Below are 26,238 nucleotides of genomic sequence, written 5' to 3'. Positions count from 1 at the left end.
AAAAAAAAAAAAAAAAAAAGAATTTAAGACCAATATCTCCAACAGCCTAGCAATCACTAGATTGAAATGAAAAATGAAAAATGATTCTGACATATATGTCAAAGGTCATTTCTTAAACAGAACACTTTAGATTATTAAGGCTATCACTGTTATTAATAGACTCATATGTCCACATAAATATTTTCCTGAATATAGTCATTCTCAATTATTTGCACTAAAGAAGAGTGCATCAATCAGAATTCTTACTTACAAGCAATAGAAAGCATATTTGGCTGATTCAAACATAAAATAAGTTTATTAAAATAAAAATAGCCAAACAGACCTGCTGAGAAGGCATGCTTGTCAAATGACAAGAACAAAGAAGTCTAGGCAGCTTTGGGAATATGGCCAAAATCATGCAACAATTAGTCTCATAAAGATACCACTGCTGACACTGGTGAATACTAGGTAATACTTCCACTCCTGGACAACACTTCCCCTGGCATCCCTGTCCCTGTAAAGTGAATCCTGCTGCAGCCCCTGCAACTGTCTACTACTAAAACAGGTGCACTGCAGTTCCTACTTTGGGTCACTAACTCCTGATTCAAGGCAAGAGCACCAAAATTGAGCTTAGATAATGTACCCATTCACTAGCTGCGAAACAGACTGGGAAGTAAGTATCTAGGCTTGTTTGTTTTTTCAGCTTCTGTGGAGGACGGTGGCCTGTACCTATCACCAAAACTCCTACAGTGGTAGACAGATATACCACACATAAACAGGGGCCTCAGATACTGGTTTGCCAAAGAACACAAATGTCTACTACACAGCCACACTAAAATCAAAATCGATAATGATCCAAAAGTCATTTTTATTTGGCTATGTCAGGATATATGTATTCCTTAATAGTTGCTTCTTGTGGTTTTCTTAGGCTAATATAAAAATAAGACAACAGTCATGAGAGACTATATTTCCTAAATACTAGGGGAAACAAGCTGCAACTTTATATATGACAAAAATAAATCATAATGAAAAGGACTTGCCAATGATTCCCTAGCAGTTTTTGCTAAAGGCATTCCACATTGACTACTGCAGTATTATACATGCAGTCAACTACCATAATTACACTGTAAAGGGTCTCTTTGATTTTATGCAAATGTTCTCCAATATATTTTACTACATAAGTAATTGCTTTATAACACAGCTCTGATTATAATTTAGGGATATGACTTCCATAGCATGCCCCTACTTAGCTTTCAACTTTGTTTTACATTCTTCGACTTATGTAGTATGACATTCAACCAGATTAAAATATATGTTTCCCTAATTTTTGTCTTGAAATTTGAATTACTAGAGAATTGAGAGTGAGATAGACAGTGGAAATGAGGTTCATCTTTTTCTTTTTTTTTTAACAGTAATTACTGTGCTTTTCTGGAAAATGAATTTTTAAAGAAATACGTACAATCATCTCTTTCAATGAAAGTATGAATAAACAATATTAGTTGTCATTATAATAGGTATTGATCCAAAATCATTTTGTACTTAAAAGAAAATTGTAGGTCATAGCTTCCTCATAGAATACTCCACAAGTTATCTATTCCAGATCATAGTAGTATAGATATCTGTTATATTATTCTTCCCTAAGAAAGAAAAAAGATATTTTTTTTTAAATATAAAGGGGTTAAGAGAGAGAAGGCGGGAGAAGGGAAGAGAAAGAAAAGAAAGGAGAAAAAAGGAGTATAGGGAGAGGGAAAAACAACCATGCTTATTATAGAAATGCATCAGAGCATTTCTGCTCCTTGCTATTCTTCATAGTAAGGAAAAGTTTAAAGGAAAATGCTAAAAAAAATACTTTTATTTAAAAAAATAAATAAAAAAGACACAAAGGCAATAAAGTTGCCAAAGAAATGTTTTTTTCAAAAAAACACTAACATGCACATTTTACATGGAGTGTGCAGGAGATACTGAAACTGTTAGGAATTAAATACTATGAGGGTCATATAAATACCTTACACTGTCAGTCTTAACCTTGTTCTTTTTTGCTTCGTTTGTTTTGTTTTGCTTTTTAGTTTCTTGATCAGTTTGTTTTCTTAGGGGCATCCTGCCATGCAAAAGAAACTGTTCCAGACTGTTAAAATCTTATAATAATATCTTAAACTTGATGAAAAGTAAAAAATTTAAAGAAAATTAATAGAGTAGTAATTAGCAAATGAAAAACAGTATTTTACGGTTTGTATCACACTGAAATTAAAATTAACCTAAACCATCAAAAAATCTAACACTGTTAGCTGGTAGAGTTATTAACATTCAAGACAGCAACTAGCCTAGAAAAAGTACTTACATCGGCTTTCTACAAAACTAAAGCAGGTCGACCTGATGTGTTTGGAATAGTAATGATAAATGCTAGAAAGTTACAGCTTTTAAATAACTTCTCTTACAATGCAAAGAAAAAGTTTTCAGATAAGTATGAATTCACAAAAAAGGTATTAAGGAAAAAAGCTAAACCACGAATGCAAAAATTAATCTAATATTTAGAATACACAGCCTAATTAAAATAAGTTCTTAGAGACTGAATTCCTGCAGTATTTCACACAGAAAACACTGTTCCATAGCTACAAGCTGTAATCATAAACATGAACAGCCATTTCCTGAGTCATACAGTGGAAGGTATTTTAGAATGCAAATGACATCCCAACACAGAAGTATATTTCCAGCTATTTGCATTATCATTAGTTCAAGAAGAAACAATGAATACAGTCATAGTTCCATAGAACTGTTTCTAAAATTTAGAAAGAGTCTTGAAACATTTAACATATTTTCATCAAAATAACTAAACTGGTACTTAGATGCAATTTGGCAACTAATTTTATAGCTAAAAATTTCTTAAGATTTCCACACAAACATTCCTGCTAGTCTTATACGTAGCTAGACATGGATTTGAATTTTAATAAGCAGTATTACAAATACCATAAAACCTCTGCATTCCTAAAATAAACTTGTCAATATAAATCTTTTAAAATGTAACTACTGACAAGAAAAAAAAAAGGGTAGGTAATGAATCGAGACTATTATAATGCTTACAGTTAAGTTTCAAGGAATAAATAACATCACACACTGCGTAACAATGGTTTGGTCAAGGGCAGACCACATGTACAACAGTAGTCCCATAAGAGTATAATGATGCTGAAACATTCCTATCATCCAGTAATTGCCTAGTTGTCATAACATGGTAGCAAACATTACTAACATGTTGTGGTGATCCTGGCATAAATAAACCTACTGTACTGTAAGTGGTATAACAGTATAGCACATACAATTATGTACAGCTCATAATATTTGATAATGATGATAAAAGACTGTGTTACTGGGTTACATATTTATTATACTATATTTGTTATTGTTACTTTAGCAAATAGTCCTTCTAATTTTTTTTAAAAAACAGATAACTGTAGAACAGGCTCAGACAGGTACTTCGAAAGGTGTTCCAAAAGAAGATATTGTTATCAGAGGAGATGACAGCTCCATGCATGTTATTGCCCTGAAAACAGACCTTCCTGTGGGACAAGATGTGGAGGTGAAGACAATGAGATTGATGATCCCTAACCATATATGAGCCTAGATTAATGTGTGTAATGTGTGCATTTGTGTCTTCATTCTTAACAAAGAAGTTTGAAAAGTTTTAAAAAATTTAAAATAGAAAAAAAATCTTACAGACTAAGGATATAAAGAAAACATTTTGTACAAAGATGTTCAATGTGTTTTTGTTTTAAGCGAAGTGTTATTACAAAAGAATCTAAAGTTATAAAGAATTTAAAAGTTTATGAAGTAAAAAAATGTTCCAGTAGCTTAAGGCTAATTTATTACTTAAAGAAGAAAAACATCTTTAAAAATAAATTTAGTGTAGCCTAAGTGTATAGTGTTTATAAAGTCTACAGTAGTATACAGTAATGTCCCAGGGCTTCACATTCACTCACCATTCACTCACTGACTCACCCAGATGAACTTCAATACTGCAAGCTCCATTCACGGTAAGTGCCCTATATAGATGTACCAATTTTTATCTTTTATGTGGTATTTTACTGCATCTTTTCTATATTAAGATATGTTTAGATATACAAATACTTATCATTGTGTTATAATAACCTACAATATTCAGTAGAGTAACATGCTGTATAGACTTGTAGCTTAGGAGCAAAAGGCTATACCAAATAGAATAGGTGTGTGGCAGCCTAGGCCCCCTCAATTTCTGCAAGTACAATCTAAGATGTTTACACAACAACAAAATTGTCTAACAGTACATTTCTCAGACTGCAACCCTGTCACTAAGCAACACATAACTATATATGTATGTACGAATGTATATATGTATATATGTATGTATATCTATAACACATATATACATATAACATATATATGTATACATATATAACTAAACTGGTACTTAGATGCAATTTGGCAACTAGTTTTATAGCTAAAAATTTCATAAGGTTTCCACACAAACATTCCTGCTAGTCTTATAGGTAGCTAGATATGGATTTGAATTTTAATAAGCAGTATTATAAATACCATAAAACCTCTACATTCCTAAATAAACTTGTTGATATAAATCTTTTAAAATGTAACTACTGACAAGAAGAAAAAGGATAGGTAACGAACAGAGACCATTATAATGCTTACAGTTAAGTTTCAAAGAACTCTTTAATTAAACTAAAGAGCTTCTGCACAGCAGAAGAAACTATCATCAGAGTAAACTGGCAACCTACAGAATGGGAGAAAAATCTTTGCAATCTATCCATCTGACAAAGGGCTAATATCAATAATCTACAAATAACTTAAACAAATTTACACGGGAAAAAACCAACAACCCCATCAAAAAGTGAGCAAAGGATATGAACAGACACTTCTCAAAAGAAGACATTTATGCAGCTAACAAACATATGAAAAAAGCTCATCGTCACTGATCATTAGAGAAATGAAAATCAAAACCACAATGAGATACCATCTCATGTCAGTTGGATTGGCAATCATTAAAAAGTCAAGAGACAACATATGCTGGAGAGGATGTGGAGAAATAGGAACACTTTTACACTGTTGGTGGGAATGTAAATTAGTTCAACCACTGTGGAAGACAGTGTGGCAATTTCTCAAGGATCTAGAACTAGAAATACCATTTGACCCAGCAATCCCATTACTGGATATATACCCAAAAGATTATGAATCATTCTACTATAAAGATTCATGCACACACATTTATTGCGGCACTGCTCACAATAACAAAGACTGGGAACCAATTCATATGTCCATCAATGATAGGCTGGAAAAAGTAAATGTGGCACATATACACCATGGAATACTACACAGCCGTAAAAAGGATGAGTTCACGTCCTTTGCAGGGACATGGATGAAATCATTATTCTCAGCAAACTAACATAAGAACAGAAAACCAAACACCATACATTCTCACTTATAGGTGGGAGATGAACAATGAGAATGCATGGACAGAGGGAGGGGAACATCACACACCAGGGCCTGTCAGAGGTAGGGGGATAGAGGAGGGATTATATTAGGAGAAATACCTAATGTAGATGACGGGTTGATGGGTACGGTATATCACCATGGCACGTATACACTATGTAACAAACCTGCACGTTCTGCACGTGTATCCAAGAGCTTAAAGTACAATAAAAAAAAAAAAAAAACAATACCTTCATAAAATTGCCTGCATTGTTTAAAATTGCATTTGGTTAACAAATTTAAAACTGTTGAATCTTCAATTAAGAATCTGCATAATTCACATTAACTGAGAAAATACTTTGTCTAAAGATAAGGAAGTACCTGGCAAACTCAGAAAAAAATTTGCCAAATGGAAGATACTATTCAATTTTTGTTTGTATTTAAGTATTTAGCCCAAATATTTTCACAAGTACTACCTTTGTCATTCAATTTACACTTCATTTTTTTACAAGATAAAATGTGACAAATAAGCAGCAATATCTGATTCTTTTAAATATTTATCTAAATTTAGGTGCTATAAAACTGTAGGCTCCTTCAATTGCATTCTGTTCTGCTACAAAATAAAAAATTAACCAATTAAAAGTAGGCACTCCATCAAAACATTTGTACCAGTCACAATATTCCAATATATCTGAATAGCAAAAATAAATTTTCAAAATTAAATCTTGTGCAGAATTACATTTTAAAAGCCTTATCTTCAATAATTATAATTTAATAAAAGCTTCAAAAGTTGAATTTTTGATCAGCCCAGTCACAGAATGCTTTAAATAAAAATTTCCAACTGCATTTGAACAAAATGCCATCAAAGTATAGAGTACCTGTTTATAAAAATGTTCAATGACATTGTAAGACCCATAGATTAATTTACAACATAATTATAATTATTCAAAGACTCAAATGTTCATGAAATTCAATTAATGAACAGAAGTGAAGAGAAAAGGCTTGTAACATACTAAAGCATTCCTTTATACACAACATCAATTTCACTCAAAATACTGTAGTTCAGTTATATTACTGAATATATAAAGTATACATATAGAGTAATTCATGTTTTAACAACTGTATTTTCTATTTGGTAAAATGTCAAGCTTCTTTTGATGCAACTATTTAACATATGTAAACCACAACCAATTCCAAATATATCTCAGCTATGCAGGTTACATAATTTAGTAAGAATTCCATTTTATCCTTTATGCTATGGTCCACAAAATTTGTATTCATACAATGCAAAAATAATTTTATCTTCAATGGTGAACGTAACTAAATTCATAACTGCATTAATGATATATTGGAATGTTTCATCTTTGACAGAAAGAACTTTTAAGAATATTTCTTTGATTTTATGAATTAGATGAAAAAATTATTGGAATTAGCTGATTTTCTGTTTGCAGCACTGATGACACATAAAATTGGCATCATTCAGTCATTTATAAATTTCTGCTAATAAAAGACACATTTACAGCTATCACTTTTATTTCTGAATACACACAAGAAAAAAATAAATCAAAATCATTGGAATTAGTTTAGAAGTAATTTGATGTAAATTAAAACTCATATTTCACAGATTAATTGGGCTTCCACAGTTATATATGTTAAATTTTGTCTGCAAGTATAATCTCCTCAAAATAACTACTGAATTTGAAAGTAAATTCTGATGGTTTTTCAGTAGATTTGTGTCTTCATATTTTCATGTGGTCAGTAATTTAACTGTGGGGATGCTAAATATTGGCAAACATTTTGTGCACAATTCACAGGTTCATCACCAATATCCTTGGAAAACAAAGTATCAGTAAATTTTCATTTTGTATTAACTTTTCCTTTATTTGAGCTCTCTGCTCTCGAAAAGATTTATTGCAAAAGCATTGCCAAACAATGGAAAAACAGTTGTTGACAAACCCGCTATAGCAAAAGCCATCACACTATTCTTTGTATCCTCTCTGACAGGACTAATAAGCCTCTATTCTCTGGACATTTCATTTACTCCTAATCTAAAATCCCCATGTCTCCTACTGACCCCAACCCAAGCAAAGGAGATACACAAATCTCAGACTTCTCATGCATTGGTATGACGAGCTGGTACACTACGTGGCCAGCAGAGACAGCAGCAATAAATACTCCTCCCATCCTACCCAGCAAGTTAGTTGTGTCTAGCTGCTCATGTCCCAGCACACTTGCATTTCATGAGCAAGTGCCCATTATGGTGTCTGTAAAAGGAGTTGTTAATTTCTATCTGGAAAGTATCAGGAAAAGAGAACTGTATTACCACTAGATGTCTTTCAGATTTAACCTCATGTTAAAGTGAGAACACTCTTCATTGTACATATGGCTCACACACTAAGAAACAGGCAGGTTTAAAAAAAAAAAAAAGAACGTTCATTGAATCTATCTGAGCTTATTTTAATAGAACTATTAATGGTAGTTTATATTTAGTTAAAAAAAAACAAACACTCCGAGACAAATGTTAAACTGGGCATGCTACTAGGACCACAGGCATAAACCTTGGCTGTTTCAGGCAAACTAGAATGATGTTCACTGTACATGTATTATCCAAATTTAAGAGGTGAAAAAAACATAAAGAAGCATACAGACAGAGGCTACTTTACTGTAATGCTAACTAAGCTTAAGTTTCATGGTCCCTCACCTGAATGTGCCTCTTCCAAGGCCCTGTATCCAATTTTGTAGTCATAATTTCATATTCTTTTTCCATAAACAGGGCTCTGCACATCTGCTCTTTTATGGAAAAGTTTAATGATCAACCCAAATTTACATAGCCTGTGATCCATACAAAACAAATTAGGACTTGTATGGATTGAGTTTGAAGAACATAGTTATACCTGAAAATGGAAAAATAGTATTACATTTTTTTTTTCCCTAGCAGAATACTAATGGGTATCACTATCTTGAAGTCATTCTATACTATTCCAACCTAAATACCACTAACACCACAAACTAATAGTCATAAGATACCATTTTTAATATGTGGCTTCTGAATTTGAATGACTCCTCAATATAAAATTTCAACTTCTTTATCTAGCTTATAAGCTCACCATCAAGCAGCCATGCAGACATTATCTCCAACTATTTAGGTAATGCTTTCCTGTTTAGTTTTTCTCCATTTAACCTTCTTTTGTCCTTGTATCTGAGTAGCCAAACTCTCAGCTAAAACTATTCTGTGTTTTACTATGGTTCACATTATCTATTTTTTATATCCTATTTTGGTCTCTGACATTAAATATTTTCTAGCTTAATGGCAAGTCATACTTTTCTTCCCCAATACACTACAACCTTATAGAAAAAAACCAAATTTCATTTACTTTGTACTTCCACCTGGCACAGTGCTTGGTACATCGCACTCAGTAATATTTTGCGTAAACTAGATCTAGGGTTACATTTACAAATGGTAACCTCTCACTCACCTAAATTCCAACAGAACTTTACCTAGGACTTTCTTATGACATTGATTGCATTCTCCACTCTGAATTATAAAAGTAAACCTTCCTAATTTAAAAAAATCTTATACTGTATAGTGGTATATTTATAGATCTATAGTGGATCTGATTCTGAATAGCATTTTGCAGGCCCAAGTCTAGTTATATCTTATCTTCGGCCTTTCTTACTACCACCTTCATACCTGAAGTAACTAAGAATTTGGTGAAACTAGTTACTGATTAATAAACAAGAAAATAAAAGAATCTTTTCAAAACTAATAACGGATCAATGCTTACTGTGGCATCTCTCAAATCTGCACTTCAACCTGATAAGAAAATACAGAGTCTCAGTGGTGACTTCTAGCAAATACGAAACAAATGTGAGAGTTGTAGGTCACTGATTCCCAGATAAGTCAAAACAAAATGTTTAACTGGTGGGCCTGATAAAAGATTGATATTTTAATTTTGTCAAAAAAAAAAAAGGATTTAAAATAGAAGGGGACATTTTAGTATCAAAAGATTTAATAAGGATATAACGTCAGGAAAAAAGAAAAAGTCCATTAAATTGAAAAACCTGCTATTACTACTGATTAGCAAGTCTCACAGACAGTAGCTTGGGAACTACTATCATATACATGTAAATTAATTTCTTAGATCCATTTCTTTGCCCTTAATGAGAGACCTTGGTTTGAAATGCACTGTTACAGTATCTTGCAAAGATGGCCAAAACCCAAAACACTAAAGTCAAACTAAGTAAGCAACTAAAAAAGAAAAATAAGGGAAGCTGATTTCTTCCCTAACCACTGGCTCCTTCCCTCACAAAAAGGCGTCTTACATATGACTGGTAACGTCCCTAAATTGAAGAGTAGCAAAGCGTAAAATGCCAAGTTTGGTTTATACAAGAAAAGCTGTAAAGATCTTTGCAACTATAAAACTGTAAAGACAGTCCTATCAAATGATTGTGCAATTAAACCCAATATATCAGGTTTCTATAATATCCAAGAACAATCTACTTCAAATTAGGGTATGCAATCTGGTTGCTATTACTAAAACATAAATTTGCTTCATTCACTTGAGAAAAATTTTATAGAGAGCCCTTCATTAACTGTTTAAGTGTATTTTAAGTTCTGGGGTACATGTGCAGATCGTGCAGGATTGTTACATAGGTATACACATGCCATGGTAGTTTGCTGCATTCATTCCCTGGTCATCTACATTAGGTATTTCTCCTAATGTTATCCCTCCCCAATCCTCCCATGCCCTCCTATCCCTCCCCTAGACCCCCCACCCCACAACAGGCCCAGTGTGTGATGTTCCCCTCCCTGTGTCCATGTGTTTTCATTGTTCAACAACCACTTATGAGTGAGAACATGCGGTGTTTGGTTTTCTGTTCTTGTGACAGTTTTCTGAGAATGATGGTTTCTAGCTTCATCCACGTCCCTGCAAAGGACATGAACTCGTCCTTTTTTATGGCTGCATACTATTCCATGGTGTATATGTGCCACATTTTCTTTATCCAGTAATAACAAGGTCTGAAGTTGTTTAAGTATCTTAATGCAGACTCACCTAGTATCACAAATAAACTTTTTTCAAGTTAATACCTTTCCTTCCAACCCATCTTTTCCTTTCCTAAGAAGCCTTGCTAAAAACTAGATCATCAATTTGATCAATTATTTATTTCACCTCCATTTTAACTTTTAAGAACCAGCGTTCCATGGTTTCCCTTTGGTGCTTGCTTTGTGCACTATTTCTGTCCTGCAAGACTTAATGTAACTTCCTATTTCTCGTTTCTCTGAATTTCCACAGTCCTTTTTTGTGGTACTTTTATGAACTTTGTGGCACTTGTCTTTCTATACAGCATAGCATAAAGGGTAAGCACATTGGGCTCAAATTCTGACTCTGCCATTTACTAGCTGGGTGACTCTGGTCAAGTCACTTAACATTATGCTTCAGTTTCCCCTTCAGTAAAATGGGAATACTTGTATGTACTTCATAGTGTTCTTAACAGCAAATAAATAAGAAGCACTTAGAACAGTGCTTGTGACAATACCAAGTACTACTTAAACATCCATTATTATAGTGATTTATCTAATTTTAATCTCAACATTCTCTTATAGGTTCTTTTTGTGAACCAGATGTATTTTTCTTTCCTGAGTTCCCCTGTACAGCTTACCAATTCCCTAAACAGGCAAAAAATATATTCACTGAATTACTTATTGTTGAATGCTCTGGAGTTGTTCTGAAGGAACTTTATAATTGCTCTCCAATCCCTTCACTTGTTTATATTTTAAGTTCCTAATAGTTCTTCTTAAAATATTCAACCAAAAACATCCCTAACAATGGAGGGGAGTAAAAAAGTACTCCAGGATGGTTTGGAATAAAGATTAAAATTTCTATCCTATTAGCTCCAATCAGCTGCCACTGGTTACTAAAAGCACTATTTCAGATTGAGGCCCTTTAGGACACTATGAGTGCCAAGATCAACTAATCTTGTCTACCCCTGCCTACTCTAACAGTAGAAAGTAGAGATGCCAATTTTTTTTTTTATTACTAATCTAAGGCTTTACCCTAAGAAGCCCTTCTCACCAAGTAAAATTTACTTAAAATTGCAGTTTATCTGAACATTTCACAAGAGTTTTTCATTTCACTCTACATTGCATCCATGTTTGTGTGAAAGTTGATCACACAAATTAAGTTATTCATGTGATGTCCAAACACATAAGAATTGAGGTGCCTGGAGGAAAAAGCACTCAGGGCACATAACTTGCTCCAAAAATCTGATTCTCTGCAAGCCAAGCTGCTCAAACTGCCTATGACCAGTTATAGCAAATAACTACTAAAATGACCGTCCAGGAGTCTATGATTAGTTTTTAACTGCCACCATCATCCACCAATGAGAGCTTGCCAGTGAACTTTCTTTCAAAACCGTATGTAACATTTCTTTTTGTAAAATCTCCACCTTTTTCTTTGTGCTTCAGACATACCAAAGACTTACTTTGTATATGCCCTGAATTACAATTCTACCATTTCCAAATAAAACGTTAAATTCAGAGATTTGTCTCTACATTTTGACTTTGGCATCTGTATAAATTTAAATACATGTTTTCCCTTAATCTCTGATTAAAACTGATGCTTCAAGGAGATGTTACCATGTTTCTTAAATCCCCTGGTACCTAATATCTCCAAATGCTGCACCTCCAGGTACTGCACCTCATTTTCAGAAACACAATCCTAGATTACATGTTTCCTGCAGTATATTGTTTTTGTATCCTCCCAACAGCAACTAAAATATTACTCCAAGATAGCCATAAAAGTTTGTAATATATGACAGAGTAATAGCAACATCTACATTTTGATAGCACTAAGCATTTGTAAAATTATTTCATATAATCCTCTTTGATATTTTAAAGAATGTTAAATTCAAAAACATCAAATTATAATCATGTATCAAGTAAATCCTGTTGAAGCCTGTAAGTAAATTTTCCCATTTCTCCAAAGTACAATTCTGATGCCGGAACACCAGCCAGAAGTAATACAGGTAAATTTCTAAAATTTAGAAATTTTAGAATGCTAACATATTCTTCAACAAAATAAAAATGCATGCTCAAATTATCAGGCATAGTTATGATACTTGTCGAATACACAAGCTGTCTTTCCTTTGATAAATTCTTTATAATTTAAATGCATTATAATCTAACCATATAATTACTGTCCTGGGTCTACTTGTGACAAAAAAAAATTACATTCAATGGCTTCTCGTTTCAATCAAAACCATTCCTCTCATCAAGAATTCTGATCAAATGAAATTACAGGCCCACATGATTTCCAACCAGCTGGACTTTTAAGGTCAATAACAATAGGTTGTATAAAATTAAATCGTCAATCTATCACACTTTATATGATCAAAATACAAAACAAATGGCAAATTATCTCGTAAGTTATTCAAGTAAAAACTGTTTAAAAACTGTTCACTTTACTTCCCTTTGAAATACAAACTATAATTTGGATTTATGGTGATATCGCTGTCCTGCCATTGATTTAAGTGCAGCTGGGACTAGGCTGTTTCACAATAATTTCCAAATTCATGCAGAGACTATATATCAACTCGGAAGAACCCGAGAGGTGCTGGCAGGGAAAGAAGGCAGTGGGGAGGGCTCAGGTGCTAAAAGGCCTCATTAGAGTAACAGGGAACAGGACGTGGAGAAGGGAGCAGGGGCAGTCAGGTGCTAAAAGGCCTCTTTAGAATAACCAGGAACAGGCCATGGAGAAGGGGAGGAGGGGCAGCAGGGAAGTCACTCACAGGGGCCCCCACAGGTGAAGCCTTTGTAAAGGCAGTGGGGAGAAGCTGAGTTACTTTTGTTTTAGGAATAGAGACGCGGTTCTAGAGTCTCCATCCCAATTTGTGTAACAATTAAAAGACCCTTTCCAACCCAGTTCTTTCCAGCTAAGGCTGTTTCCTCTCCGCCAGGAACTAGAAAGAGGTGTCGTAGGAACGAATGTTCCAGTCTCAAACTCCAGCCGCACAACTTACCGGGACCCCCCGACCCAATTCATCTCTCCAAATCTTTTGGCAAGGTGGTCCTTATGTCTAGAGCTCAGACGACATCTCAGCTGTGCACCAAGTCGCAGCTTCAACGGGAGCCTCCAGAGCCCCCAGACAACGTCTGCGCTCCGGGGAGGCTCCTTCTTCTCCGAGGCCTGAGGCCTAATCTCCCGACAGCCTCTGTGCCCCGGGGAGCTCCTCAGGTCCAGGGCTAAGGCCCAACCTCCCGACAGCCTCTGCGGCCTCTGCGGGCTCTTTCCGGTCCTGATGCGGCCACGAGGGGACGCTGTGGCAAAGCAGCCGGCTTGGCTGACAACGTTTTAATCGCTGAGGCAAGGCAAGCCTAAATAAATGGAAGCCTAAATAACTGACAGGGGCCACAGGGTTAGTGTTTCAAACCATCTCCACCATAATTTTATCTAGTTCTGACCCACGTTTCTGTAAGTCTTTTTCGAGTGAGAAACCAGACTTGAGAAAGAAAAAGAAGGCAAGGACAAAGTTAAGGATCTCTAACCCTAAAAATGATGTTTCCGTTTCCATATATTAGTCCATACCCAAATTTCTTAAATGTCTTTCATGTGCAGTTTTAATATTCCATAAACAGGTGTTTATAAGAAACATAGCAGTGTAGTAAGTTACCATGCTGTGCATTGAGTTTCTAAGGGAGCTTGATCAAAACTTAACTAGATATAAAGGTCCAAAGATTTAAAAATCCTTACTGAAAACAAATCTCAAAACAAAAATGGAACTATGCTATTTATTTCTGTATTATATTTGTATATTCTTACAAAACATTTATCTTAAAAACCGTCCTATAATTTTTGATTAGAAACTAGGCATCTCTTCATCTAAATAAATGCACAAAGTACATTTTTTTAAATTGTCATTTTTTGTTTCCAGAACATAACCTGTGGAAGATCTCACAACTTGATATATAATAATCGATTTTTGGTTAAGTCATTGGAAAATACTACCTAGAATAGGGTTATGTCCCAGTGTAGACATCTTGTTCAATCATATAAATCCTGATTTTTATGACAAAATTCAGCAAGGTATATCTGAAATTGAATTAGACCAAGTGAATTCAGCATTTCAGAGAATATTAGACCCTGATGTGGAGTTGGTTTCTCAGTAACAAAACCATACAGTCAAGGTAGGAGCTATGGCCCTGTGTATTAGCTTTTTCTACTTTCAACATTTTAAAACATGTTGACTAAGTTAACTAAAAGGGGAAATAATTTGCTAAGGGATTAACTGACTCTTTTTTTCTTTATTGTGAGTGAAGGGACATAAGGAGAGGTTGACCAAGTTGCTGAGTAAAGAACTTAGAGCTGGCACTCCATTTATGGGAGCCAAAAATTAAAACAATTGAACTAATGGAGATAGAGTGATGGTTACCAGAGGCTGGGAAGGTTAGTGGGGGGTAGGGGGAGTGGGAATGGTTAACAAGTACAAAAATTTATTTAGCTAGAATGAATAACATCTAGTTTTGATAGCACAACAGGATGATTACTATTAATGATAATTTATTACACATTTTAAACTAACTAAAAGAGAATAATTGGAATGTTTATAACACAAAGAAATAATAAATGTCTGAAGTGATGGATACTTCATTTGCCCTGATGTCATTATTATGCATTACATGCCTGTATCAAAATATTTCCTGTACCCCATAAACATATACACCTACTATGTACCCATTAAAATTAAAAAGAAACATACACAAAAATTTTAAAAAGAACTGAGAGTTGGATGGACCATCTCTTCTCCCTGACTAGAGTTACTTCTTTCCTTCTAGTCACAGGGAGGCAGTGAGTTAGGCTAAGGAAAGATTATCCTATGAGATACATATTCAGACAAGATAATTACCAGGGCTTCCACAGAAAAACACATTTTCTTATGAACTAGGTATTAGCTACTTATGTGTAACAGCTGAAATGTTGATCTAAGATCTCATTTCCAGTGCTGTTTCTGCCTCCATGAGTAAGGCTAGTATGACTGATAGATAATAAGAGAGTCCAACACTGTGCTATTTTAGGACCAGTAGAGCAATTAGGTAATCTCTTGGGTAAGGAAACAGTTCAAGAAGGCAATACAGCACAGATGAAATACTCTTAAACATTTGTTGAGAAGGAAATCCATTCAAAATTCTCAAACCTTAAACAATTTATCTTTACCTATTTCTAAAAATTATTTGCTTTCTGGAGATTCATAATCTGAACATGCAACACATACATATTATACATGTATATAATATATATGTATATGACATATATTATATTATACATTTATGTATATACATGTATATATAGTTCTCTTTGTCACAAAAATAATATCTAATGTTTTACAGTTCATAAAACATATATAGTCTCTAACTTGTATTCTTCTATATAAATAATTCATTTAATCCATCTCTTACATGAATATTGGTAGTGTACTTTAGAATATCACATGAGAGCACAGTGATTTGAAAATTATTAATTTTAAAAATTATTCTCATTGTTATTCAAGATCTTTTCTAAGATGATTTCTCCCCTCTTAAAAAAATTTAATATTTTTTCATACAAACACATAAAATAAAGACATTTGTGTGGAAATTAGGCCTAAGCATGTTTTTTACTTCAGCAACAAATGATTTTTTTCTCCTCTTTCTCTCCTAATTTAGTTTGGAATTCAAACAAAATTAACATTCTCTTAGCTTTAATTTCATTCCACCAGTAGAAAAATCTGAAAGAAGGCCAGATGTGGGGGCTTACACCTGTAATCTCAGCACTTTGGTAGGCAACGGCAGGTGGATCACCTGAGGTCAGGAGTTCAAGACCAGCCTAACCAACATGGGAAAACTCATCTCTACTAAAAATACAAAAATTAGCTGGGCGTGGTGGTGGGTGCCTATAATCCCAGCTACTCGAGTGGCTGAGGAAGGAGAATCACTTGAACTTGGGAGGCGGAGGTTGCAGTGATCCTAGATTGTGCCATTGCACTCCAGCCTGGGCAACAGAGTGAGGCTTTTTCTCAAAAAAAGAAAAAACCGAAAGAAGTACCTTGACATTCTTAGTTTTAACTTAAATGCCATATATTTCTGACTCAATTGTCAATATGGCTTCCTGTCTTGTTGAATCCTTCCTCTGCCTTATCTGAAGGCTTGTGCCTAGTCTCACACTAGGACCAGTTCTTATCTTTGAGAGCACAGTAAGGTGGGAGTGAAATTTAAATGGTTAAGCATTAGGTCTGCACGTAAGTGGCTCAACATCAAATCAAATCTCACATTGACTTTTTCCACAGTTCAAGTAACTCACTTTCAACCTTCTTTGTACCACGATTCAGGTAATAAAACTTCTGCTTGGTCATTTTCCTCATACACAATTCTTCATTCTCACAATTCTCTCCCTCCGGATATTGAAAGCTTGTTGCTGCACTACAACCTCATTATCAGTTGGTAAATTGACCTACCTCCAGCTAAGTCCTGTTTGAATTCTAGTGCCCTTTGCTTCTAGAGTTCTCATTGCCATGCTCCGCCCCTGATATGGCTGCCTCTGATTGTATGCATTGTACACCACTGGCCTCGACTGCCAGCTGCTATCTGACCCCTGCATCCTTCTGTGTTCGATATTCTGCCTAATAACATCCTGCCATCACCCCCAATTAGGTTTACCCTGGCCTTCACCTGTCCTGTCACTTCTAACCCTTTTTTGTTTAGCTGTTAGGAGATGTGACATAAATGAAAAGCAACCTTATCTTGTATACAAACAACAAAAACAAGAGCTTAGGAATAAAAGATTTTGACAATAACTTCCATGACCACTATTATCTGTATATACAGGCTTAAAAAGTCTTAATAGGATGATGGCGTGTGCTACTAATATGGCCAGCTATCAAAAAGACTTGCATAAGTTTGACACTCATGTGTCAGTAAATCTGCTGAATTGAATACAAACAAATGAAGAGATATATGATGATTGTCAGACTTAAATATATAAGTACATAAGAAATAAGTTTTAAAAATTTAAGAATGTAGTTACTTATAAAAGTGAGGATAGTTCTTTATTTGTGATAAACTCAGTAATGAAGATCATTTAATACTGAGATGGGTTTTATATTCAAGCACGAGGTTTGCAAACTCCTACAAAGAGCCAAATAGTACATATTTCAGTCTTTGTTGCATTCATTTAACCATTGCTGCGGCTTGAAAGAAGCCAGACAGAAATTAAATTAATGGATGTGATTGCTTTCCAATAAATCTTCATTTACAAACATAAAAATTAGCATTTTATATAATTTTCACAGGACGAAATAGTCTTCTTTTGATGTATTTTCAACCACTTTAAAAATGTAAAAATCATTCCTAGCTTAAGGGTCATATAAAATTAAGTGGCAGGCTAGATTTGGCCCACCAGTTGTAATTGACCAACATCTGTCCTAGCTTTTTCCTAAGCTTCTGATGTTTATGTATTTTGGGGGCCAGCTGCTGGCTAACAAAACCGGCTCTAGCTACTGAGCATGCTCAGTGTCACTTAGAAATCCCCAGAAGTTTCAGAATATACATCACTTCTGTAAGATTTCAGTAGATATCAAAAGCAGTAGAGCAAGTAGAAAGGGAGATTTCTGAGAGTTTTAATGAGGTGGAGTAGGGGGAGAATGGAGAGCAAAAAAATGGCTTTTGCATATCCAAAAATATACTCAGCCTTGACTAAAAAAATTGTTCTTGACTGGACGTGGTGGCTTACGTCTGTAATCCCAGCACTTTGGGAGGCTAAGGCAAATGGATCACTTGAGAACAGGAGGTTGAGACCAGCCTGGCCAACATGGCAAAACCCCGTCTCTACAAATAATACAGAAATCAGCCAAGTGTGGTGGCATGTGCTTGTAATCTCAGCTACTGGGGCGGCTGAGGCACAAACCTGAGAGGCGGATGCTGCGGTGAGTGGAGATGGTGTGACTGCACTCCAGCCTGGGTGACAGAGTGAGACTCTGTCTCAAACAAAAGCTGGTTACATATTTAAAAATATGCAGAATTGTCCTTGACTGTTGAACAGTTTATATTCTTTATTATGAATGTGAACAATTTTTTTGAAGACTCTTGGTTTTTATCAAATAACGAAACGGAAATAAAAGGTAGCCAGTAGATTATCTCTACAGCTAAACCAAACAAACAAAACAGACACTTGCAAAAGACAAGGAATTCTTGAAAAAATGAAGTAAGGTCCTAGATAAGCTATTTCCACTATCCAACACCCGTTGAATTCCCAAATGGTTAAACTCTGACTATAAGTGCTACCCAACTCCAAATAAAAACTACCTAACACATGGGAGTAGTAAAAACGAACATTGCAGGCTGGGCACGGTAGCTCATGCCTGTAATCCCAGCACTTTGGGAGGCTGAGGTGGGAGGATCACCTGAGCTCAGGAGTTCAAGAACAGACTGACCAATCTGGAGAAACCCCATCTCTACTAAAAATACAGAAATTGGCCTGGCATGGTGGCAGGCACCTGTAATCCCAGCTACTCAGGAGGCTGAGGCAGGAGAATTACTTGAACCCTGGAGGCAACGGTTGCAGCAAGCTGAGATCACGCCACTACACTACAGTCTGGGCGACAAGAGTGAGTCTCCGTCTCAAAAAAAAAAAAAAAAAAAAAAAAAAAAAAAAACATTGCTCTCATTTATTTAGTAGTCATCACCTTGTAAATAAATATAAGTGCATCAGATCTCCAATTATGGGGGCTGGAAGATTTTTTATCACAAGGACAAGTAGGATGGAGGGGGAGAAGGGGGAGGGGCTAGAGGCACAGCAAATAATTATGTTCTGTAACACAGAAGACTTTTATCCTATTTATTTACAAGGGATACCCTCAATTACAACTTGTCTATTAGGTCTGAGACCTTATGTGAAATCATAGACCCCCAAAAAGCTGGTGGTGGGGGAACCTGAACAGATCCAAATGTTTGTATTTGAAATTTGGCATTCTCCAGTGCCCCTCCCACATGTCACTTTCTTTTCTGATCCCTTTCAGATTCATTCTATACTCTTTTCATATTCATTTTATGTTGATCCTCTTGTCCCTCCTCCCCCATTCCGTGGTTCCTTCTCCCTCCTAGTCTCATTAAAACTCTTGGAAATCTCCCTTTCTGCTTGCTCTTCTGTTTACGGTATCTTATCTACTGAAATCTTACCGAAGTGATGTATATTCTGAAACTTCTGCGGGTTTCTAAGTGACACTGAGCATGCTCAGTAGCTACAGCCGGTTTTGTTCGCCAGCCGCTGGCCTGATTCGACCTCTCCAAAAATAGACATTTAACTCTCTGAACTCCTGTTTAAGGAAGGATGTAATTCGGTTTGCTCTCTCCTCATTTTCAAGGTTCAAAGGGAAGCTGCGAGGATTCCAAGGTCCCACCGCCCTCACAGCCAATGAGGGGCCTGGGAGGGAGGAGCTTGGTGCAGCTCGAGCTTCTGAGAGAATCATCCCCAGTAGATGCAGTGGAGTCTGAGCCCCGCTGCGTCTGCTCACAGCAGAGCAAAATTAAAAACAAAACAGTGGACGAGAAACGCTGCAGACTATGGGACGCTGTAGGACTTTCTGAAACATTTGCTGGGAATTTCTGTGGAGCATGATCTTTTAAAACAAATTTTTTTTGAAGCCGGTTTGGGTAACTGGGAAAATGACACATATGCTAAATGCAGCAGCTGATCGAGTGAAATGGACCAGATCGAGTGCTGCTAAGAGGGCTGCCTGCCTGGTGGCTGCGGCATATGCTCTGAAAACCCTCTCTCCCATCATTGGCAAGCGTTTAAAGCGATCTGGTCACGGGAAGAAAAAAGAAGCAGCTTACCCTGCTGCAGAGAATACAGAAATACTGCATTGCACCGAGGGCATTTGTAAAAAACCTTCTCCTGGAGTGAATGCAGATTTCTTCAAACAGCTACTAGAACTTCGGAAAATTTTGTTTCCAAAACTTGTGACCACTGAAACAGGGTGGCTCTGCCTGCACTCAGTGGCTCTAATCTCAAGAACCTTTCTATCTATTTATGTGGCTGGTCTGGATGGAAAAATCGTGAAAAGCATTGTGGAAAAGAAGCCTCGGACTTTCATCATCAAATTAATCAAGTGGCTTATGATTGCCATCCCTGCTACTTTCGTCAACAGTGCAATAAGGTACCTGGAATGCAAATTGGCTTTGGCCTTCAGAACTCGCCTAGTAGACCATGCCTATGAAACCTATTTTACAAATCAGACTTATTATAAAGTGATTAATATGGATGGGAGGCTGGCAAACCCTGACCAATCTCTCACTGAGGATATTATGATGTTCTCCCAATCTGTGGCTCACTTGTATTCCAATCTGACCAAACCTATTTTAGATGTAATCCTGACCTCCTATACACTCATCCAAACTGCTACATCCAGAGGAGCAAGCCCAATTGGGCCCACCCTATTAGCAGGACTTGTGGTATATGCCACTGCTAAAGTGTTGAAAGCCTGTTCTCCCAAATTTGGCAAACTGGTAGCAGAGGAAGCTCATAGAAAAGGCTATTTGCGGTATGTGCACTCCAGAATTATAGCCAATGTAGAAGAAATTGCCTTTTACGGAGGACATAAGGTAAGATAGAAATTAAGGTGATGGGTGAAATGTGAGACTGTTTAAGCTGCCACTGCGGTGCTAGATACCATCTGTTGTCCTGTTGATGGACCCACTTCTTTAGTGTCTTAGATTCCTCTGACATCTAAACCTGAATTAAAATGTATGCTTCCTTACCCCTTTTAACTGTAACTAGTTAAAGAATTATAGGGTGCAAATTTATCTAAAGTTTCATGAGAATAAAATTTGCAACACTCTAAAAAAGGAACTTAGCCTCAGTTACTCAAATATGCTCAGAATTATTTCTAAGGCATTTTCTTAAAATGTAAATCCCAACTTGGCAGGTGGTCCTAAAGCACCTACCAGAAGAAAATGTATATTTGCAAACTAAGACTAAACATATTTCCAATGAAGTGAAAAATTTAGAATGATATTCTTTGTTGTTCCTTTGCTGTCAAAGAGTCGGAGGCAACCATGATTTCTTATAAAAGACATTTTTAACGATTTTGCATGTCTGCTCAATATGGAACATCCTCATTCCTAAGAAGTATAGAAGAGTGTCTCTCAAAATGGAATTTCTATTACTCTTAGTTCATGTTCAGCACTATATTTTGATAAAATGAAAAGAGGCAGTGAAATCAAATTTTGTCTAGCTTTAAAATAAAAGCTGAGATTAGACAAGGAATGAGGAGTACAAAAGGAGTTTCAGTATGTTGTTTTTAATTATTAAAGATTTTCAACATTAAGCAGATCCCTAAGACAACCCAATGATATGTATTTGCATTGCATGAAGCTAACTTCAGAATATGAAATAAGACAGAAATTTTTGAAGGCAATGCAATCTTAATTTAAATGACTTGGCAAATAAAATAAAAGTGTTCTACTGTTGAAGATGGCGTGTCAATCAACAAGCAGAATTATTTAATTTTTAAAGCATCTGTAATTATCAGTTTTTTTTTTAGTAGCAGTAGCAATCTGAAAAAGAATATTTAAAGCAAATTTAGGACTTCTTGAAAATTGACCTCATATGTTGTACTATAGCATATTGATTTGTGATTCTTTTTGAACTCTTGAATTCAATGACATAAATTATAGTGTGCTTACACTTCTTGCATAAAAGACAAAAATCTAACAAATTGAGTCAGTTCAAAAGTGGAATCTATATATATATGCATGTCATGTGTCCATTTTCAGCTATTTTTGGTGTGATCAAGGACAAAGCTCTAACAATTGTTTATTCATGTCTTACATAATATCATTTAATTTTAACATCTTATACATATAATTTAAATATCATAACTATAAATTACTTATATGTATTTTACATCCAACATTATATCCACTGAGTAGCATAAGTTTTTTAACATAATACACGTGACCAAAACTAAATAATAACTAATACTGGTATTAATCTGCATTGTTTGGTTGTTAAGATGCAGAGATGATGCCATACTAAGAAAAACAGAAGAATAGGCGTATATCTTTAAAGAAAGTCCTCAAGCACAGGCAATGTTTATGTTTATAGTTCATCCTGGGTTAATTATTATCTCTTTTCCCTCTATAGGTAGAAATGAAACAACTTCAGAAAAGTTACAAAGCTTTAGCAGATCAGATGAACCTCATTTTATCCAAACGTTTGTGGTACATCATGATAGAACAGTTCCTAATGAAGTATGTTTGGAGCAGCAGTGGACTAATTATGGTGGCTATACCTATTATCACAGCAACTGGCTTTGCAGATGGTGGTAATGACATTTATGCTTAATCTCAAATATATGTTTAACATTATTTCTTTTAAGGTGTCATTGCTAGTTTTATGTGAGCTAAACTGTGTACATAGTCATTATTTCAGTTATTAATGGTCAGAAACAATGGCAGACTTTAGAGTCCAGTAATAAGACCAGCAGTATGAAATAAGGAGACAGTGGCTCAGTTCTGAGATATTTCAGAGATCCCTGATGCAAGTTTCTGGGAGTTGACTTTGAGCAGTTTTAATTATATTGCCTAATATAGGATGATTCTCTAGTTTACAATTAACCTCAACAAGTTAGTACCCTCAGAAAGAGTATAACACAAGCTTTCCTCGTGTGTTATAAACGTTAGTTCTACACATCCCATACATTTAGTCTACAAATATTCTGTAACTGAATTTGCCCTGCTTTGTGATTTGAAAAGTCAGTTGACTGCAATGAGCAACCAAAAGTATTGTTTCAGGGAATGCTTATATGCCATGGAGCAAGGGCTCCTCTACTTGTGAATAATACAGATAACCTCCTTTGCGGCATGATTTGGTGGTATTGTAGGAATGGCAGTTGCCAAGCTGCAGCTGGCTAATTCTATCTTATCACTGTCTCCACAGTTTTCAATAACAGTTTTCATTCTTCGGAATAACTAAGAAAGATAAGGGCAAGGAAGGAAAAACAATGTTAACATGTTGTATCATCCTTGGATGGGAGTTTGGATCTTAATGGGTTGGAACAGAGAAGAATTAATTGAAGAAGTATTTTCTACTCTTTTCCTAAAATAAGGCATCCCTCCTTAAAAATCACAGAACTAAAATTGGCCCTGGTGTTGAAGGATCTAGACAAAAGAATAGGCTTTAGAGTGAGACAGAGTTTTGTTCAACTTTTAGTTCGCCCTCTTCCTACTTGTATCCTCTTAGTCATGTTAATGAAACTCTCTATACCTTAGCTTCCTCATTTGTAAAATGAGAATCAGAAAGGATACTTCAGAGAATTGTTGTGAGGACTTAATTGAATAATGTTTTGAAGCACAGAGCATATTATAGTTGATATATAGTGACAATTATTACCTAGAAAACAAAAGGTGACAATTATTACCACCAGAAAACTAAGAACATTTTTACAGAATCTACACTGTTCTATAGTTATTTTTGTGTAAAATTAAGGATTAATAGTTATTTCTTTGAAGAGATCTAATAAAACAAGTAAATAATTACAATATGCCTTAATGTTCTGAAACAGTGCTTCAATGTTTTAACCAATCCTTACGAAAACACTTGTCAAAGTTGAGTTATTCTTAACATAAATATGTTCATTTTAGTAAGTTAGTATTTGTCAGCCTTTCTTTGTGGCAAATGGTATACATATATCAATTATACTTCACAAATGAACTGTGTAACAGATAGTATATTTGGACGACTGAGAAAATTGAATTTTTTCTGGTTTTATGTTTCAAAATTTGCTAAAAAGAATTTCATTTTAAAAAGTTTATATTGAAAAAGGCATTGTTAGTAACAGTATTTTAGACATAATCTTTTCATAATGAAATACAATTACTTTTTCAAAAGAGTATTAGAGAGAAAAAGGCGCTTTCAAATCTATGGTATTAAGTTTAGTTTTACTAAAAAAAATCAAAAGTTATCAGCTATTCACTTAAAAAGTCATTTCTTAAAATAGCAATACTCATTAAAAATTTCATATATAATGCATATTAGAGACAACTCTGTAGGTAAGATTATAGTGTAGTTTTGTTAGTCAGTACTTGGACACACTGGAGTTATTAGAAAACCCTGGAGTATTCAGCACAGAACGGTGAAAATGCAGCTATTACTGGTGACAAATTAACCCCACAGAGACCAGTTAGAAGTAAACAATGTATACAAATAATCTAACAAGCTTACTTAACAAGATGTGATAATGTGTTTAAAAATAAATTCTACAAATCCTGAAAATACCATATTAAATTAAAGAAACATTAAAACTTTATATTGAAATACAGTAATCACATTGAGACAAGTGAAACAAAGTATTTCCTAAAGCTTCTTTCAAAATAAAATTTTTATACAGAGAAAATGTAAGAATTTCATAGATAAAAAATGAATTCATATGATAGAACATTGAGAATGTTCTTCAAAATCTGCAATATCAAAGGTTGCTATAGGTGCTTATAATGTTTGCATGTATATGCATGTATTTACTAAACATACTTCTCATACAAAGACTTAACACAAGAAAATATCAAGTTACCTTACTTACACAAAAGAATTTTTTTAGGGAGGATGGAGTCTTACTCTGTCACCCAGGCTGGAGTGCAGCGGTGAGATCTCAGTTCACTGAAACCTCTGCCTTCTGGGTTTAAGAGATACTCCTGCCTCAGCCTCCCAAGTAGCTTGGATTACAGGCACTTGCCACCGCGCCTGGCTAATTTTTGTATTTTTAGTAAAGTTAAGGTTTCACTATGTTGGTCAGGCTGGTCTTGAACTCCTGACCTCAAGTGATCCACCCGCCTCTGCCTCCCAAAGGCTCATGCTAGGATTAAAGGCATGAGCCACCACACACAGCCAATTTGTGTGTGTGTGTGTGTGTGTGTGTGTGTGTGTGTGTGTGTGTGTGACAGAGTTTCACTTTGTTACCCAGGCTGGATTGCAATGGTGCAATCTCAGCTCACCACAACCTCCACCTCCCTGGTTGAAGGGATTCTCCTCCTGCCTTAGCCTCCCGAGTAGCTGGGATTACAGGCATGCACCACCACACCTAGCTAATTTTGTATTTTTAGTAGAGATGGAATTTCTCCATGTTGGTCAGGCTGGTCTCAAACTCCCAACCTCAGCTGATCTGCCCCCTCCGCCTCCCAAAGTACTGGGATTACAGGCATGAGCCACCTCATCTGGCCTGGCTGAATTTTTTTTAAGATAAGAGTATATCTTCAAGGTTTTAGTTCCTGTAACTATATACCACGTATTCTAATCTACTCTTCAGTCATACTTTATACTTATGCCTTTAGTTGTCCCTTACGTTAGAGATAAAGTACATGATGCTATGTATATTAAGGCAAAAAAAAAAAAAAGGTAGAAAATAGGTGAGTCACAAAGAAATGGCAAGGGGAAAATGTAAAATAGAGGAAGGAAAAGAAGATAGAAAAAAGAAGGCCACTCTTCATATGTTGCCTCTCATTTTTAACAGTTATCCTTTCCTGGGAAAGTTACATACACTTTGTATGCATCGGTTTTCCTACCTTAACTATGGAGATAATTATACATATCTTTCAAAATTTTTACAAAATTAGGCCGGGCGCGGTGGCTCACGCTTGTAATCCCAGCACTTTGGGCGGCCGAGATGGGTGGATCACGAGGTCAAGAGATCGAGACCATCCTGGTCAACATGGTGAAACCCCGTCTCTACTAAAAATACAAAAATCAGCTGGGCATGGTGGCGCACGCCTGTAGTCCCAGCTAC

The 26,238-nt window shown here is 35.5% G+C and overlaps 2 protein-coding genes across 3 annotated transcripts in view; one reads left to right on the top strand and one right to left on the bottom strand.

Moving 5' to 3' along the window:
* The window catches only part of CUNH12orf40 (chromosome unknown C12orf40 homolog), an 80,219-nt gene extending 66,595 nt beyond the window's left edge, over positions 1-13,624 (bottom strand). The window contains exon 1 of the mRNA XM_017512769.2: positions 13,450-13,624. Within this exon, the coding sequence (XP_017368258.1) occupies positions 13,450-13,472 (23 nt within the window). The 5' untranslated portion in view covers positions 13,473-13,624. The remainder of the gene's footprint in view (positions 1-13,449) is intronic.
* A 6,069-nt stretch (positions 13,625-19,693) lies between these two features.
* Positions 19,694-26,238, top strand: part of ABCD2 (ATP binding cassette subfamily D member 2) — a 61,680-nt gene continuing 55,135 nt past the window's right edge. For both annotated transcript variants that reach the window (XM_017512768.2, XM_017512765.2), the window contains exons 1-2: positions 19,694-21,061; positions 22,605-22,785. In XM_017512768.2, coding sequence (XP_017368257.1) covers positions 20,123-21,061; positions 22,605-22,785 — 1,120 coding nt within the window. In that variant the 5' untranslated portion in view covers positions 19,694-20,122. The remainder of the gene's footprint in view (positions 21,062-22,604; positions 22,786-26,238) is intronic.

This window comes from Cebus imitator, unplaced genomic scaffold, assembly GCF_001604975.1.
Source record: "Cebus imitator isolate Cc_AM_T3 unplaced genomic scaffold, Cebus_imitator-1.0 Scaffold477, whole genome shotgun sequence".
In the NCBI taxonomy this organism is placed as follows: domain Eukaryota; kingdom Metazoa; phylum Chordata; class Mammalia; order Primates; family Cebidae; genus Cebus; species Cebus imitator.
This window is presented reverse-complemented; position numbering and strand designations above follow the sequence as displayed.